This window comes from Scyliorhinus canicula, chromosome 1, assembly GCF_902713615.1.
Source record: "Scyliorhinus canicula chromosome 1, sScyCan1.1, whole genome shotgun sequence".
Lineage (NCBI taxonomy): Eukaryota > Metazoa > Chordata > Chondrichthyes > Carcharhiniformes > Scyliorhinidae > Scyliorhinus > Scyliorhinus canicula.
In genome coordinates, this window is record NC_052146.1 from 312,121,207 (window position 1) to 312,137,246 (window position 16,040).

Below are 16,040 nucleotides of genomic sequence, written 5' to 3' on the forward strand. Positions count from 1 at the left end.
GGGTTTGGGGTGGGTTTGGGGTGAGTAGTGGTGGGTTTGGGGTGAGTTTGGGGTGAGTAGGGGTGGGTTTGGGGTGGGTTGGGGTGAGTAGGGGTGAGTAGGGGTGGGTTTGGGGTGAGTAGGGGTGGGGTTGGGGTGGGTTTGGGGTGGGTTTGGGTGAGTAGGGGTGGGTTTGGGGGGGGTTTGGGGTGAGTAGGGGTGGGTTTGGGGTGAGTAGGGGGTGGGTTTGGGGTGGGTTTGGGGTGAGTATGGGGTGAGTAGGGGTGGGTTTGGGGTGAGTTGGGGTGAGTAGGGGTGGGTTTGGGGTGAGTAGGGGTGGGTTTGGGGTGGGTTGGGGTGAGTAGGGGTGAGTAGGGGTGGGTTTGGGGTGAGTAGGGGTGGGGTTGGGGTGGGTTTGGGGTGGGTTGGGGTGGGTTTGGGGTGGGTTTGGGGTGGGTTGGGGTGGGTTGGGGTGGGGTTGGGGTGGGTTTGGGGTGGGTTTGGGGTGAGTAGGGGTGGGGTTGGGGTGGGTTTGGGGTGGGTTGGGGTGGGTTGGGGTGGGTTTGGGGTGGGTTTGGGGTGGGTTTGGGGTGGGTTGGGGTGGGTTGGGGTGGGTTGGGGTGGGTTTGGGGTGAGTTGTGGTGAGTTGGGGTGGGTTTGGGGTGAGATGGGGTGGGTTTGGGGTGAGTAGTGGTGGGTTTGGGGTGAGTAGGGGTGGGTTTGGGGTGAGTAGGGGTGGGTTTGGGGTGAGATGGGGTGGGTTTGGGGTGAGTAGTGGTGGGTTTGGGGTGAGTAGGGGTGTGTTTGGGGTGAGTAGGGGTGGGTTTGGGGTGGGTTTGGGTGGTTTTCGGTGAGTTGGGTGAAAGCGAGACACCGGTATCTTGGAGTGAGCCTGAAACACACAACGTGCTTTCCTCCTGTTTCCTCCCCTAAACTCTATCCAGGAAGCAGGCTGGGGTCGGAGCAGCAACCAGCTTCCAGCCTGGTCTCCACCCCATCCCTCCTGACCCTGGGCCCTAGTCTGGAGAATCACAGACTCCCGGCCAATCCACCTAACCTGCACATCTTTGAACTGTGGGAGGAAACCGGAGCACCCGGAGGAAACCCACGCACACACGGAGAGGACGTGCAGACTCCTCACAGACAGTGACCCATGCCGGAATCGAACCCAGGACCCTGGAGCTGTGAGTCCACCATGCCGCCTCTCTCTCTGGCTCTGATGCTTACACCCACCACCCTCTGTGTGAAAAACCTTCCCCTAAACGTTCCCCCTTGAACCCCTCTGTGCTTCTTGTAATTGTATCTTCCACGCTGGGAAAAAGCTTCTGACTATCCACCCTGTCCATGCCTCTCGTAATTTTGCAGATCTCAATCAGGTCTCCCCTCAGCCTCCGTCTTTCCAGTGAAAACAATCTGAGTTTATTCAACCTCTCCTCATAGCCAATACCCTCCAGGCCAGGCAACGTTGTGGTAAACATTCTTTGCCCTCTCTTCAAAGCCTCCACATCCTTGTGGTAGTGTGCTGACCAGAACCACACACAATACTCCAAAAGTGGCCGAACTAAACTTTTATATAACTGTAACATGACCTGCCAACCCTTGTACTTAGGTGGAAAAGGTAGTCAAGAAGGGATATGATGGGCAGCACGGTGGCGTAGTGGTTAGCACTGCTGCCTCATGGCGCCGAGGTCGCAGGTTCGATCCCGGCTCTGGGTCACTGTCCGTGTGGAGTTTGCACATTCTCCCCGTGTCTGCGTGGGTTTCACCCCCACAACCCAAAGATGTGCAGGGTAGGTGGATTGGCCGTGTTAAAGGGGCTGTTTAGCACAGAGCTAAATCGCTGGCTTTTAAAGCAGACTAAGCAGGCCAGCAGCACGGTTCGATTCCCGTAACAGCCTCCCCGAACAGGCGCCGGAATGTGGCGACTAGGGGCTTTTCACAGTAACTTCATTGAGGCCTACTCGTGACAATAAGCGATTTTCATAATTGCCCCTTAATTGGAAAAAAAAGGCACACAGCCTTGTCTTCATCGGCTGGGGCACGGAGTATAAAAATTGGCAAGTTATGCTGTAGCTGTATAGAACCTTAGCTAGGCCACACAAGGAACAAAGAACAAAGAAAAGTACAGCACAGGAACAGGCCCTTCGGCCCGCCAAGCCCGTGCCGACCATGCTGCCCGTCTAAACTAAAACCTTCTACACTTCCTGGGTCCGTATCCCTCTATACCCACCCTATTCGTGTAACTTTTGTGTAAGACAAGACTGTAATCCTTTTTTTAAATATAAATTTAGAGTATCCAAAACATTTTTTCCAATTAAGGGGCAATTTAGTGTGGCCAATCCACCTAACCTGCACATCTTTGTGTTGTGGGGGCGAAACCCACGCAAATACGGGGAGAATGTGCAAGTTGCACACGGACAGTGACCCAGATCCGGGATCGAACCTGGGACCTCAGTGCCGTGAGGCAGCAGTGCTAACCACTTGTTATGGGAGCGGCGTTTTCAGAACCCCAAAATGTATCATGGAGTTCAACCAACCTCTCCCTTTAATGTATTGTTGCTTTTGAAGCACACAGATTGTTCCCCAGGTGTGGTATTACAATTATGGACACGTGGGTTTTTAAACACAAAACAATGTTTATTCCATGAATTCAACTTAACCTTTTTAAATAAATATTGGATCCCTTAACACCCCGAAAATAATACAACACTAAATAATTCCTCACAATGTTCCTTCAAACCTCCAAAAGATTTAACACCTTTAAACAGAAACACATCAGGTTAAAGACATTACTATTATGAGTATAAATCACCCAAATGATTCAGAGATAGTCTTTCATGGCAGAGATCACAGCAGATCCAGCTCACTGCAAACACAGACACACCCAAGCTCTTTTCCTCAGGGGTGGGAGGGCTGCCATTCCGTAGAGCAGGGACTCACTTTAGGTATCTGGGGGTGCAGGTTGCCCGGGAGTGGGGAGGCTTCGCAGGTACAACATCACTAGTTTGGTGGGGAGAGTGAAAGCCGACCTGGCGAGGTGGGATGGTCTCCCTCTGTCACTGGCGGGTCGGGTACAGACGGTTAAAATGAATGTGTTGCCGCGATTTCTGTTTATTTTTCAATGCCTACCGATTTTCCTGCCAAAGTCATTTTACAGGGCGATTGAGGGAAGGATTACCTCGTTCATATGGGGAGGGAAGTTGGCCAGAGTTAGAAAGGTGCTGTTACAGAGGGGAAGGCAGGCAGAGGGTTTGGATTTCCCGAACCTGATGTATTACTACTGGGTGGCGAATGTGGAGAAGGTGCGGAGCTGGGTCAGAGGGGTTGATTCCCAGTGGGTTAGAATGGAGGAGAGTTTGTGCAGGGGGTCGGGGCTGAAGCCACTAGCAACGGCCCCGCTCCCGATAGCTCCGGGGAAATACTCAGGGAGTCCGGTAATAATAGCTTCATTGAAAATCTGGAGGCAGTTTCGCCAACACTTCGGGTTGGGGGCAGGGTTGAGGGAAATGCCGATCCGGGAGAACCACAGATTTGAGCCAGGGAGGTGGGACGGAAGCTTACGGAAATGGGAAGAGAAGGGGATTAAGACTCTAAAAGATTTGTTTCTTCGGGGTCGATTTGCAGGATTGAGGGAGCTGGAAGCGAAGAATGGGCTGGAGCAGGGAGAAGTGTTTAGGTACATGCAGGTTCGGGATTTTGCCAGGAAGGAGATACAGAGCTTCCCGGAGGAACCGGTTTCCACGTTGTTGCAGGAGGTGCTGGCGGCAAGGGGACTGGAGAAGGGGACAGTGTCAGCGGTATACGGAGCTATGTTGGAAAAGGATAAGGCACCACTGGAGGGGATCAAAGCGAAGTGGGAGGAAGAATTGGGAGAGGGTATGGAGGAGGGGGTCTGGTGTGAGGTGCTCCGGAGAGTGAATGCCTCCACCTCGTGTGCGAGGTTGGGGCTGATACAGCTGAAGGTGGTGTACAGGGCACACCTCACGAGGGCGAGGATGAGCCAATTCTTTGAAGGGGTAGAAGATGTGTGTGAGCATTGCGGGGGGAGGGGGGGGGGGGCGCTAATCATGTTCATATGTTTTGGTCCTGCCCAAAGCTTGGGGAGTACTGGGAGGAGGTGTTTAGGGTAGTTTCCAAGATGCTGCATGTGAAGCTGGACCCGGGCCCCCAGGTGGCCATATTCGGGGTGTCGGTCCAGCCGGGGTTGGAAACGGGGGCAGAGGCAGATATCATAGCCTTCGCCTCGCTGATCGCCCGAAGGCGGATCCTGCTGGGATGGAGAGCAGCCTCTCCACCCTGTGCCCTGGCGTGGCGGGGGGACCTGTTGGAATACTTGACCCTTGAGAAGGTTAAGTTCGAACTGAGGGGAAGCTCGGAGGGGTTCTAAGCCATGGGCACTATTTATTATGCACTTTCAAGAGTTGGATAACAGCGAACATTAGTTGAGGGGGGGGGAGGGGGGGAGGGGTGAGGGGGGCTGTGTCTGTTGAAGATGGCTATGGGTAATCCCTGATTTCTTTTTTTTTTGTCATTTGTTTATGTTAACATGCGGGGCTGATTTCTGGGGCAGGGTGGGAGGGTGGGATCGTTGTTACTGTTATGGGGTTTGAGATATTTGTTGTTGGTTATTGATTGTTGTTGGGTGTAAATTCGGGAGAAAAATTGTGAAAAAGGAAGAGAATAAAAATATATATATTTTTTAAACCTTGCCCCTCTCACCTTAAACCTATGCCCCCTAGTAATTGACCCCTCTACCCTGGGAAAAAGTCTCTGATTATCCACTCTGTCTATGCCCCTCATAATTTTATAGACCTCTATCAGGTCGCCCCTCAACATCCGTCGTTCCAGTGAGAACAAACCAAGTTTATTGAACCTCTCCTCGTAGCTAATGCCCTCCATACCAGGCAACATCCTGGTAAATCTCTTCTGCACCCTCTCTAAAGCCTCCACATCCTTCTGGTAGTGTGGCGACCAGAATTGAACACTATACTCCCAAGTGTGGCCTAACTAAGGTTCTATACAGCTGCAACATGACTTGCCAATTTTTATACTCAATGCCCCAGCCAATGAAGGCAAGCATGCCATATGCCTTCTTGACTACCTTCTCCACCCGTGTTGCCCCTTTCAGTAACCTGTGGACCTGTACACCTAGATCTCTCTGACTTTCAATACTCTTGAGGGTTCTACCATTCACTGTATATTCCCTATCTCTATTAGACCTTCCATTTGTCCGGATTAAACTCCATCTGCCATCTCTCCACCCAAGTCTCCAAACAATCTAAATCCTGCTGTATCCTCTGACAGTCCTCATCGCTATCCGCAATTCCACCAACCTTTGTGTCGTCTGCAAACTTACTAATCAGACCAGTTACATTTTCCTCCAAATCATTTATATATACTACGAACAGCAAAGGTCCCAGCACTGATCCCTGCGGAACACCACTAGTCACAGCCCTCCAATTAGAAAAGCACCCTTCCATTGCTACTCTCTGTCTGCTATGAACTAGCCAGTTCTGTATCCACCTTGCCAGCTCTCCTTGGAATATAGTGTTCAATTCTGGTCGCCACACCACCAGAAGGATATGGAGGGTTTGGAGAGGGTAGAGAAGCTTTTTCCCAGGGTGGAAGAGTCAATCACTAGAGGACATAGGTTTAAGTTGCGAGGGGCAAGGTTTAGAGGAGATGTACGAGGGTAGTTTTTTACAGAGGGTGCCTGGAACTCGCTGCTGGAGGAGGTGGTGGAAGCAGGGATGATGGTGACATTTAAGGGGTATCATGACAAATACATGAATAGGTTGCGAATAGAGGGATACGGACCCTGGAAATACATGGTCGGCACAGGTTGGGAGGGCCGAAGGGCCTGTTCCTGTGCTGTACTTTTCTTTGTAACTTCTCTAAACTTAAAAAAGCCACAGAGGAAGATAAATGATTGATTTTTGTTTAGTAACTGTAAAGGGGGAGTCTCTGATATTTGTACCAAGTCCGACTCAGGTACAAATACCTGAATGAAGTGTCTGTTTTCTTACCGGATTGCCCGAATCATCCCCAGGCCAAGTTCCACACAGCAGTGGGCATGATCATCCCGTGGTTCAGGCACTCCTGAAACAGCGTAGTAGCAGTCACCCAGAATCTTTATTCGCAGACAGTTGTGTTCCTGTTGAGCACAAGCAGAGTGTTTAAGTCAATCGTTTTTATGATGAGTTGGCCTTTTTCGGAAGAGTTTTCCTTTACTGATTCAAATAATTAGGCAGTGATGAGACACTCGGAATAGAGTCCTTCAGCCCACAGATTATCCCAGGGTCTGGCCCACCCAGTAAACTGGAGAAAATGGGGAGGTCTCCACCTGCCCTCCAGCTGGGCCGGTTTCGATCCGCAGTCAGCCCCTCATACTGGCCTCCTGGACTTTCCCAATTCTAATTGTTCTCCCTGGCAGCCATGTCATCAGTTGCCTAGGCCACAGGCTCAGGAACAATGAAGGCAAGCATGCCGTATGCCTTCTTGACGACCTTCTCCACCTGTGTTGCCCCTTTCAGTGACCTGTGGACCTGTACACCTAGATCTCTCTGACTGTCAATACTCTTGAGGGTTCTACCATTCACTGTATATTACCTACCTGCATTAGACCTTCCAAAATGCATTGGGCGCGATTCTCCGCTCCCACGCCGGGTGGGAGAATAGCGGGCAGTCCGCTCCCGCACCTCCCGCTATTCTCCCACCCCTCCCCAAAATGGTGTGTCGCGTTTTGCGACACGCCGCTCGGAGAATCGCGATCCGCCGTTTTTCACGGTAGCCCGCGATTCTCCAACCCCAATGGGCCGAGCGGCCTGCCGTTCGTGACTGTTTCACAACGGCGGCAACCACACCTGGTCGCTGCCGTCGTGGAAACGGCGAGATATGCCCTTTTGGGGCTTGTGGGGGGAGTACAGGGCTCTGAGCACCAGGACTGTGCTCGGGAGGGGACAGGCCCGCGATCGGTGCCCACTGATCGTTGGGCCGGCGTCTCAACCGGACGCACTATTTCCCCTCCGCCGCCCCGCAAGATCAAGCCGCCACATCTTGCGGGCCGGCTGAGGGGAAGATGGCAACCGTGCATGCGTGGGTTGGTGCCGTCCAACCTGCGCATGTGCGGCTGACGTCATTAGGCGCGTCAGCCGCATCATTTTTGGCGCGCCGGACCTTGACGCCAGCAACCAGGCCCGGCGGCCGAGTCTCCCGACACGGCCCTTCTATCCCCCCGGGGAGGGGAGAATAGAGGCTTCCGACGCCGTCGTGAACCTCTCCAGGTTTCACGACGGAGTCGGGCCTCAGGGAGAATTTTGCCCATTACCTCAAATTTGTCCGGATTAAACTCCATCTGCCATCTCTCCGCCCAAGTCTCCAAACAATCTAAATCCTGCTGTATCCTCTGACAGTCCTCATCGCTATCCGCAATTCCACCAACCTTTGTGTCGTCTACAAACTTACTAATCAGACCAGTTACATTTTCCTCCAAATCATTTATATAGACTACGAACATATATACTCTCTGCCGCTCAACTTCATATTGTTCCTTTAAGACCCACCTCTTTGATCAACCTTTTGGTAATCTCCTTATGTGGGAGGGATCATTACTGAACGAAGCATCAAGTGACGACATATGGGCTGAGCTGAGAAACAAAAGGGGCAGTCACACCACCAGGATTGTACTGGGCCCCAAATGGAGGAACGTTAGAAGTGCAGATATGGAGACAGATTTCAGAGCGAAATAATAGTGGAGCAATAATAGTTGGAGACTATAAAGATGCATCTTCACAGACTTCATTCGTGAAAACAAAAGGTGCATTTTGGTAGGTCTAACATAGAGGGGAAATATACCGTAAATGGCAAACACTTAGGAATATAGAAAGTCAGAGAGATCTGGTCGTGCAGGTCCACAGATCTCTGAAAGTGGCAACACAAGTGGACAAGGTATTCAAGAGAGCAAAGGGAATGCTTGCCTTCATTGGACGGGGCATCGAGTATATAAACTGACAAGTCAGGCTGCAGTTGTATGGAACCTTGGTACGGCCGCACTTGGAATATTGCGCACAATTCTGGTCGCCACACTACCAGGAGGATGTGGAGGCTTTGGAGAGGGTGCAGAGGAGGTTTACCAGGATGTTTCCTGGTCTGGAGGGTGTTAGCCGTGCGGAGAGACTGAATAGACTCAGACTGTTTTCAAAAGGGTTAGGTGGGGCTACTGGATTACGGGGATAGGGTATAGGCATGGAATGCTCTTTCCAAAGGCGAGTGCAGACTCGATGGGCTGAATGGCCTCTTTCTGCACTGTAAATTCTATAATTCTATGATTAGAAAGACAGAGGTTGAGGGGCAACCTGATAGAGGTCTATAAGATTATGAGTGGCATGGATGGGCAGGCACTCTTTCCCAGGGTGGAGGGGTCAGTCACCAGGGGGCAGAGGTTTAACGTCCGTGGGGCAAAGTTTAGAGGAGATGTGTGAGGCAGGTTTTTTACGCAGAGGATGATGAGCGCCTGGAACGCGTTGCCAGGGGAGGCTGTGGAAGCAGATACATTAACGGCGTTCAAAAGGCATCTTGACAAACACATGGATAGGGTGGGTATAGAGGGATACGGCACAAGGAAGGGCTGAGGGTTTTGGCAAAGGGTGATATCATGACCGGTACAGGCTTGGAGGGCCGAAGGGCCTGTTCCTGTGCTGTATTGTTCTTTATTCTTTAATATTTATTGTTAAGAATTACCTCTTTGCCTGAACTCTGAGTCCTGATTGGTCGCACAGGCCATGTGATCCTTACTCTGCTGTGCTGCCCTTAAAGCAACTCTCGCCACATCCCTCCCCCTTGTCTTTTATACAATCTTCAATAATTGATTCACTCAGTCCTAGATACTAACAAAACATTATGTACATGTGTTGGGCAATTATAAATCGAGTCTTTGAAGGATTTTTCTGTTCCATGTCCAGCAGTGTAATACTGTAGTCTGAGATGCTTCCACAGGATTGGCATGAACAGGAGCAGAAATAACCGGGAGCCATTTTTTGCTTCCATGGAGACATCAGTTATGGCGAAATCGGGTCAATCAGGCACTTTGGTGGTTACGGGTTGGGAAACGTTTCTCGATGGTAACACTGACTCTCTGCTCCTCATGTGCTCCATGTGCTTATGTCCATCCCTCCACATCCACTTGGTAACAATAATTCCGGGAATCCAACTTGATCCATTGCGGAAGTTTCTCACAGATACGGCTTCATTTACCGGAAATGATGTTGCCGTACTGTGTGAATCCTGGCTTGCTTTCTGATTACTCTGTCTGGCTTCTACCCTCCCTGGTAAATTTGGACAACACGAGGCTCTTGTTCTGAAACATTTCATTCACCAATCTGCCGTTGTTGAGTGTGGAGCTGGGACGGCAGCGAAGGAGGAACAGCGATGCTTTCGTTTCCAAGATTCCTCCTCACAGTTTCCGGAGGCCAAACCTGGACAGCTCTCTAGCCGAGTCCGTGTGATGTTGGATGGTTCAGTGCAGTTCGAATGTCTTCAATATCGTTGAGAGTGGTGAAGTTCTGAAACTCAACACTTTCGAATATGGTTCCATTGTCTGATACCCTGACTTCAGATAATCCATGAGTTAAAAAGCATTGGTGTAATCTTTCATCGGTAGCATGTGACTCAGGAAGCCCCTGCCTGCGACCCAAACCCGGATAAAAGACCTCTGCAATGGCAGAGACCCCACGCGAGGACCCGAACGTACCGCAAGGTAGAGCCGTCCTCGCAGAACACTGGGGCACGACTGGATCGTAAACATGCTCCTCTGGCAACCCTAATATCGCAACCAGTGCCCCGGCCCCCGCCAGACCCAATCACCTACCTTCCAAATGGTGAGACTTCTCTCAGAACCCGGGACCATCCAGCAGCAGCAGCCGACCGAGGAAGCGAGGGAAACGCAGCGGTCTGCAGGTTAGAGTGAAGCAACACGGTTTCAAGACCCCTCTCCCCAGCATACTCCTAGCAAACGTCCAAGTGATTGAAAACAAGCTGGATGAACTTAACGCCAGACTTACCTCTCAGAGGGAAGTAAGAGACTGCTGTGTGCTATGTTTCACAGAGACATGGCTCACCCCCGCCTCACCGGACTGTGCCATACAACCTGAAGGCTTCTCTATTCACCGGGCGGACCGCACGGCATCTTCAGGCAAAGCAAAGGGTGGAGGGGTTTGCCTCCTCATCAACTCCTCCTGGTGCTTGGATGTGGCGACCCTGGCGACCTACTGCTCCCCAGACCTGGAATACTTGACCGTGAAGTGCCGCCCATACTATCTTCCACGTGAGTTCACTTCAGCCATTATCACAGCGGTCTACATCCCACCCCAGGCAGAAGAGAGGAAGGCGCTGGATGAACTGTACATAGTTATAAACAACTATGAAACAGAACACCCGGAGGCCTTGTTCATCATGGCCGGAGACTTCAACAAGGCCAACCTCAAGAGTGTACTGCCAAAATTCCACCAGCACATCTCCTGTCCCACCAGGGGCGACAACACTCTTGACCACTGCTACTCAAAAATCAAGGGCGCCTACTGTTCCATCCCCCGACCGCACTTTGGGAAATCAGACCATAAGACTGTGCTCCTTCTCCCGGCTTACAAGCAGAAACTCAAGCGGGAGAATCCAGCTAAGAAGGTTGTGCAGTGCTGGTCCGAGGAGACAGAAGAGCTCTTACGTGACTGCTTAGAGACAGTGGAATGGTCCATATTTAAGAACTCAGTGACCAACTTAAATGAGTATGCCACCACCGTCACAGACTTCATCAGCAAATGTGTGGACGACTGCGTGCCAAAGAAAACAGTTCCACAACCGGAAACCATGGCTCAACCGCGAGATTGACTCCCTACTGAAGGACAGATCTGAGGCGTTCAAGGCAGACGACCCTGTCCTATACAAGAAATCCAGGTACGACCTCCGCAAAGCCATCCGAGATGCTAACAGAGAATATCAAACTAAGCTAGAGTCACAGACAGACTCTCGGCGGTTGTGGCAAGGCCTAAACAACATAACGGGCTACAAAGCGAAGCCGAGCAGTATCTCTGGCAGCAGCGCACCCCTCCCCGATGAACTTAATGCATTCTATGCTCGGTTCGAGCAGGTAACCAACAATCTGCTGTCGAGTGCCCCAGCAGCCCATAATTCACCCATACCCACCATCACAGCTTCCGAAGTCAGATCGGCCTTCCTGAAAGTGAACCCTTGGAAGGCGATGGATCCAGACGAGGTCCCTGGTCGTGCACTCAGAGCCTGTGCATACCAGCTGGCAGAGGTGTTCGCGGACAATTTCAACCTATCCCTACTCCACTCCGAGGTCCCCACCTGCTTCAAGAAGACCACCATCATACCGGTGCCAAAGAAGAACCAGGCAACATGCCTCAATGACTACCGCCCGGTGGCCTTGACATCGATCGTAATGAAGTGCTTCGAGAGGTCGGTCATGAGGCACATCAATGCCATACTCCCAGAATCCCTAGATCCACTGCAATTCGCATACCGTCGCAACCGGTCCACATCAGACGCCATTTCCCTGGCCCTACACTCATCCCTAGGGCATCTCAAAAACAAGGACTCCTACATCAGACTCCTATTTATTGACTACAGCTCCGCCTTCAACACCATAATCCCAGCCAAGCTCATATCAAAGCTCCAAAACCTAGGACTTGGCTCTCCACTCTGCAACTGGATCCTTGACTTTCTGACCAACAGACCACAATCAGTAAGAATGAACACCAACTCCTCCTCCACAATAGCCCTCAATACCGGGGCCCCGCAAGGCTGCATACTTAGCCCCCTACTCTACTCCCTGTACACACATGACTGCGTGGCAAAATGTGGCTCCAACTCTATCCGCAAGTTTGCTGACAATATGACCATAGTGGGCTGGATCTCGAATAACAATGAGTCAGAATACAGGAGGGAGATAGAGAATCTAGTGGAGTGGTGTAACGACAACAATCTCTCCCTCAATGTCAGCAAAACTAAAGAGCTGGTCATCGACTTCAGGAAGCAAAGTACTGTACACACCCCTGTCAGCATCAACGGAGCCGAGGTGGAGATGGTTAGCAGTTTCAAATTCCTAGGGGTGCACATCACCAAAAATCTGTCCTGGTCCACTCACGTCAACGCTAGGCCTGATGGTGGGGGGTGGATGTAATGCGACATCAGGCCTGGACTTGCAAAACCCTACCAACTGTTCGGGCTAGAGACAATTTACATCTCTTTAATCTGTGATTATCCCTCTCCCTGGATCTGTAATGATTTGATTACCTGCAAATGCCTGCATTCCAAGCATTGTCCAGCATCTCTGACTTTGTCTATATAAATGTTCCTGGAACATACCTCGCCATTCACCTGAGGAAGGAGCAGTGCTCCGAAAGCTCATGTTTGAATCAAACCTGTTGGACTTTAACCTGGTGTTGTAAGACTTCTTACTGTGCTCACCCCAGTCCAACGCCGGCGTCTCCACATCATCTCAAGTAAGGAGACCAAAACTGAACTCCAGGTGCGGCCTCACTAACACCTTATACAATTGCAGCATAACCTCCCTAGTCTTAAACTCCATCCCTCTAGCAATGAAGGACAAAATTCCATTTGCCTTCTTAATCACCTGTTGCACCTGTAAACCAACTTTCTGTGACTCATGCACTAGCACACCCAGGTCTCTCTGCACAGCAGCATGCTTTAATATTTTATTGTTTAAATAATAATCCCGTTTTCTGTTATTCCTACCAAAATGGATAACCTCACATTTGTCAACATTGTATTCCATTTGCCAGACCCTAGCCCATTCACTTAACCTATCCAAATCCCTCTGCAGACTTCCAGTATCCTCTGCACTTTTCGCTTTACCACTCATCTTAGTGTCGTCTGCAAACTTGGACACATTGCCCTTGGTCCCCAACTCCAAATCATCTATGTAAATTGTGAACAATTGTGGACCCAACACGGATCCCTGAGGGACACCACTAGCTACTGATTGCCAACCAGAGAAACACCCATTAATCCCCACTCTTTGCTATCTATTAATTAACCAATCCTCTATCCATGCTACTACTTTACCCTTAATGCCATGCATCTTTATCTTATGCAGCAGCCTTTTGTGTGGCACCTTGTCAAAAGCTTTCTGGAAATCCAGATATACCACATCCATTGGCTCCCCGTTATCTACCGCACTGGTAATGTCCTCAAAAAATTCCACTAAATTAGTTATGCACGACCTGCCCTTTATGAACCCATGCTGCGTCTGCCCAATGGGACAATTTCTATCCAGATGCCTCGCTATTTCTTCCTTGATGATAGATTCGAGCATCTTCCCTACTACCGAAGTTAAGCTCACTGGCCTATAATTTCCTGCTCTCTGCCTACCTCCTTTTTTAAACAGTGGTGTCACATTTGCTAATTTCCAATCCACCGGGACCACCCCAGAGTCTAGTGAATTTTGGTAAATCATCACTAGTGCATCTGCAATTTCCCTAGCCATCTTAGGTTAGGTGGATTGGCCATGATAAATTGCCCTTAGTGTCCAAAATTGCCCTTAGTGTTGGGTAGGGTTACTGGGTTATTGGGATAGGGTGGAGGTGTTGAACTTGGGTAGGGTGCTCTTTCCAAGAGCCGGTGCAGACTCGATGGGCCGAATGGCCTCCTTCTGCACTGTAAATTCTATGATCTCTTTTAGCACTCTGGGATGCATTCCATCAGGGCCAGGAGACTTGTCTACCTTTAGCCCCATTAGCTTGCCCATCACTCCCTCCTTAGTGATAACAATCATCTCAAGGTCATCACCTGTCATAGCCTCATTTCTATCAGTCGCTGTCATGTTATTTGTGTCTTCCACTGTGAAGACCGACCCAAAAAACCTGTTCAGTTCCTCAGCCATTTCCTCATCTCCCATTATTAAAACTTCCTTCTCATCCTCTAAAGGACCAATATTTACGCTTTGGATACTGTTAGGGGGGGGGGGGGGGGGACTTACCAGGGGTAAGCCATGGGGTACAGGTCTCTGGCACAGAGTCTGTCCCTGTTGCTCAGAAGGGAAGGGGGGAGAGGAGTAGAGCATTAGTAATTGGAGACTCCATAGTTAGGGGGATAGATAGGAGATTCTGTGGGAGCGAGAGAGACTCGCGGTTGGTGTGTTGCCTCCCAGGTGCCAGGGTCCGCGATGTCTCGGATCGTGTTTTCGGGATCCTTAAGGGGGAGGGGGAGCAGCCCCAAGTCGTGGTCCACATAGGCACCAACGACATAGGTAGGAAAAGGGATAGGGGTGTAAGGCAGGAATTTAGGGAGTTAGGGTGGAAACTGAGATCGAGGACAAACAGAGTTATTATCCCTGGGTTGTTACCCGTGCCACGTGCTAGCGAGACGAGGAATAGGGAGAGAGAGTAGTTGAACACGTGGCTACAGGGATGGTGCAGGAGGGAGGGTTTCAGATTCCTGGATAATTGGGGCTCATTCTGGGGTAGGTGGGACCTCTACAAACGGGATGGTCTACACCTGGACTAGAGGGGTACCAATATCCTGGGGCGGAGATTTGCTAATGCTCTTCGGGAGGGTTTAAACTAATTCAGCAGGGGATTGGGAACCTGAATTGTAGCTCTAGTATACAGGAGGTTGAGAGTAGTGAGGTCATGAGTAAGGTTTCAAAGTTGCAGGAGTGTACCGGCAGGCAGGAAGGTGGTTTAAAGTGTGTCTACTTCAATGCCAGGAGCATCTGGAATAAGGTGGGTGAACTTGCGGCATGGGTTAGTACCTGGGACTTCGATGTTGTGGCCATTTCGGAGACATGGATAGAGCAGGGACAGGAATGGTTGTTGCAGGTGCCGGGGTTTAGATATTTCAGTAACCTCAGGGAAGGTGGTAAGAGAGGGGGAGGGGTGGCATTGTTAGTCAAGGACAGTATTACGGTGGCTGAGAGGACGTTTGATGAGGACTGTCAGAGGTAGGTTCTTTACTCAGAGAGTAGTACGGGCGTGAAATGCCCTGCCTGCCACAGTAGTGGACTCACCAACACTAAACGCATTCAAATGGTCATTGGATAGGCATATGGACGATAAGGGAATAGTGTAGATGGGCTTTAGAGGGGTTTCACGGTCGGTGCAACATCGTGGGCCGAAGGGACTGTACTGCGCTGTAATGTTCTATGTTCTAGAGAAAGCGGGAAAGGGAGGATTGATGAAACTAAGGCCATGGAAGCGTTCAGTGGGGTAATGCAGAGAGATTAGAGACAATCCAGTGAGATTAATCACTTCCTTTCAGTCCAGTGACCAGGTTCTGGAATAATTGAGCTTTGACAAAGAGTCATCGGACTCCAAACGTTAACTCTTTTCTCTCCCTACAGATGCTGCCAGACTTGTTGAGATTTTCCAGCATTTTCTCTTTCGTTTCTGGAATAATGTTGCATATATTAACATATTGCCCCACTTTCTGCTAGGGCTGTTCAGTATTTGGCATGGGACCACAGGTATGGTACAGATTGTTCCCTGCCGTTCTCTCACTGCACTATCTCTGCTTGCAAACTCGGGATTCCTGGTTGATTCCGCGTTTCCCAAATACCTTCCCAGAGCTCCGCAGTCTTGCCTCTTTCTTTTGAGCGTCAAAGAAATATGCACCTCCCCTTTAAGATGCCACAGGCCCGTCAGGGAGCTGGGTCAGCACCCGGTTTCCTGCCGCCCGATTGTCAAGCATCCTTCAGGGGATGTGTCTAACCAGACAGTTCCTCAGGAGGCAGTGCTGCCCCCCCCCCCCCCCCTCTCACTGACACAGGGAAGAGGTAAGTGGGGTGTTCACAGAGGATATATCACTTTAACTCCCAGATTTCTGATGTGGAGGCTAACTAACCTCAGATAGATCGTCGAACTGAGCAAAGAGTGAGTTCAGCATGTGGATCAGCTCCTGAGGGGTCAGTGTCATCGACAGATTGGTGAATCCTTTGATATCTGCAAACAGAATGCTGGAGAAGAAGGCATTATTGGTTACAGTTTCTTTCATCTTTTGAAGAATAACACTCCTCCTCCCCCCCCCCC

General features: G+C 50.5%; 1 protein-coding gene across 2 annotated transcripts in view; it reads right to left on the minus strand.

The window, feature by feature from the left end:
- Positions 1 to 16,040, minus strand: part of LOC119976849 (adenylate cyclase type 8-like) — a 221,708-nt gene that overhangs the window by 135,501 nt on the left and 70,167 nt on the right. For both annotated transcript variants that reach the window (XM_038817615.1, XM_038817613.1), the window contains exons 4-5: positions 15,856 to 15,967; positions 6,006 to 6,133 (exon numbers count right to left, since the gene is read on the minus strand). In XM_038817615.1, coding sequence (XP_038673543.1) covers positions 6,006 to 6,133; positions 15,856 to 15,967 — 240 coding nt within the window. The remainder of the gene's footprint in view (positions 1 to 6,005; positions 6,134 to 15,855; positions 15,968 to 16,040) is intronic.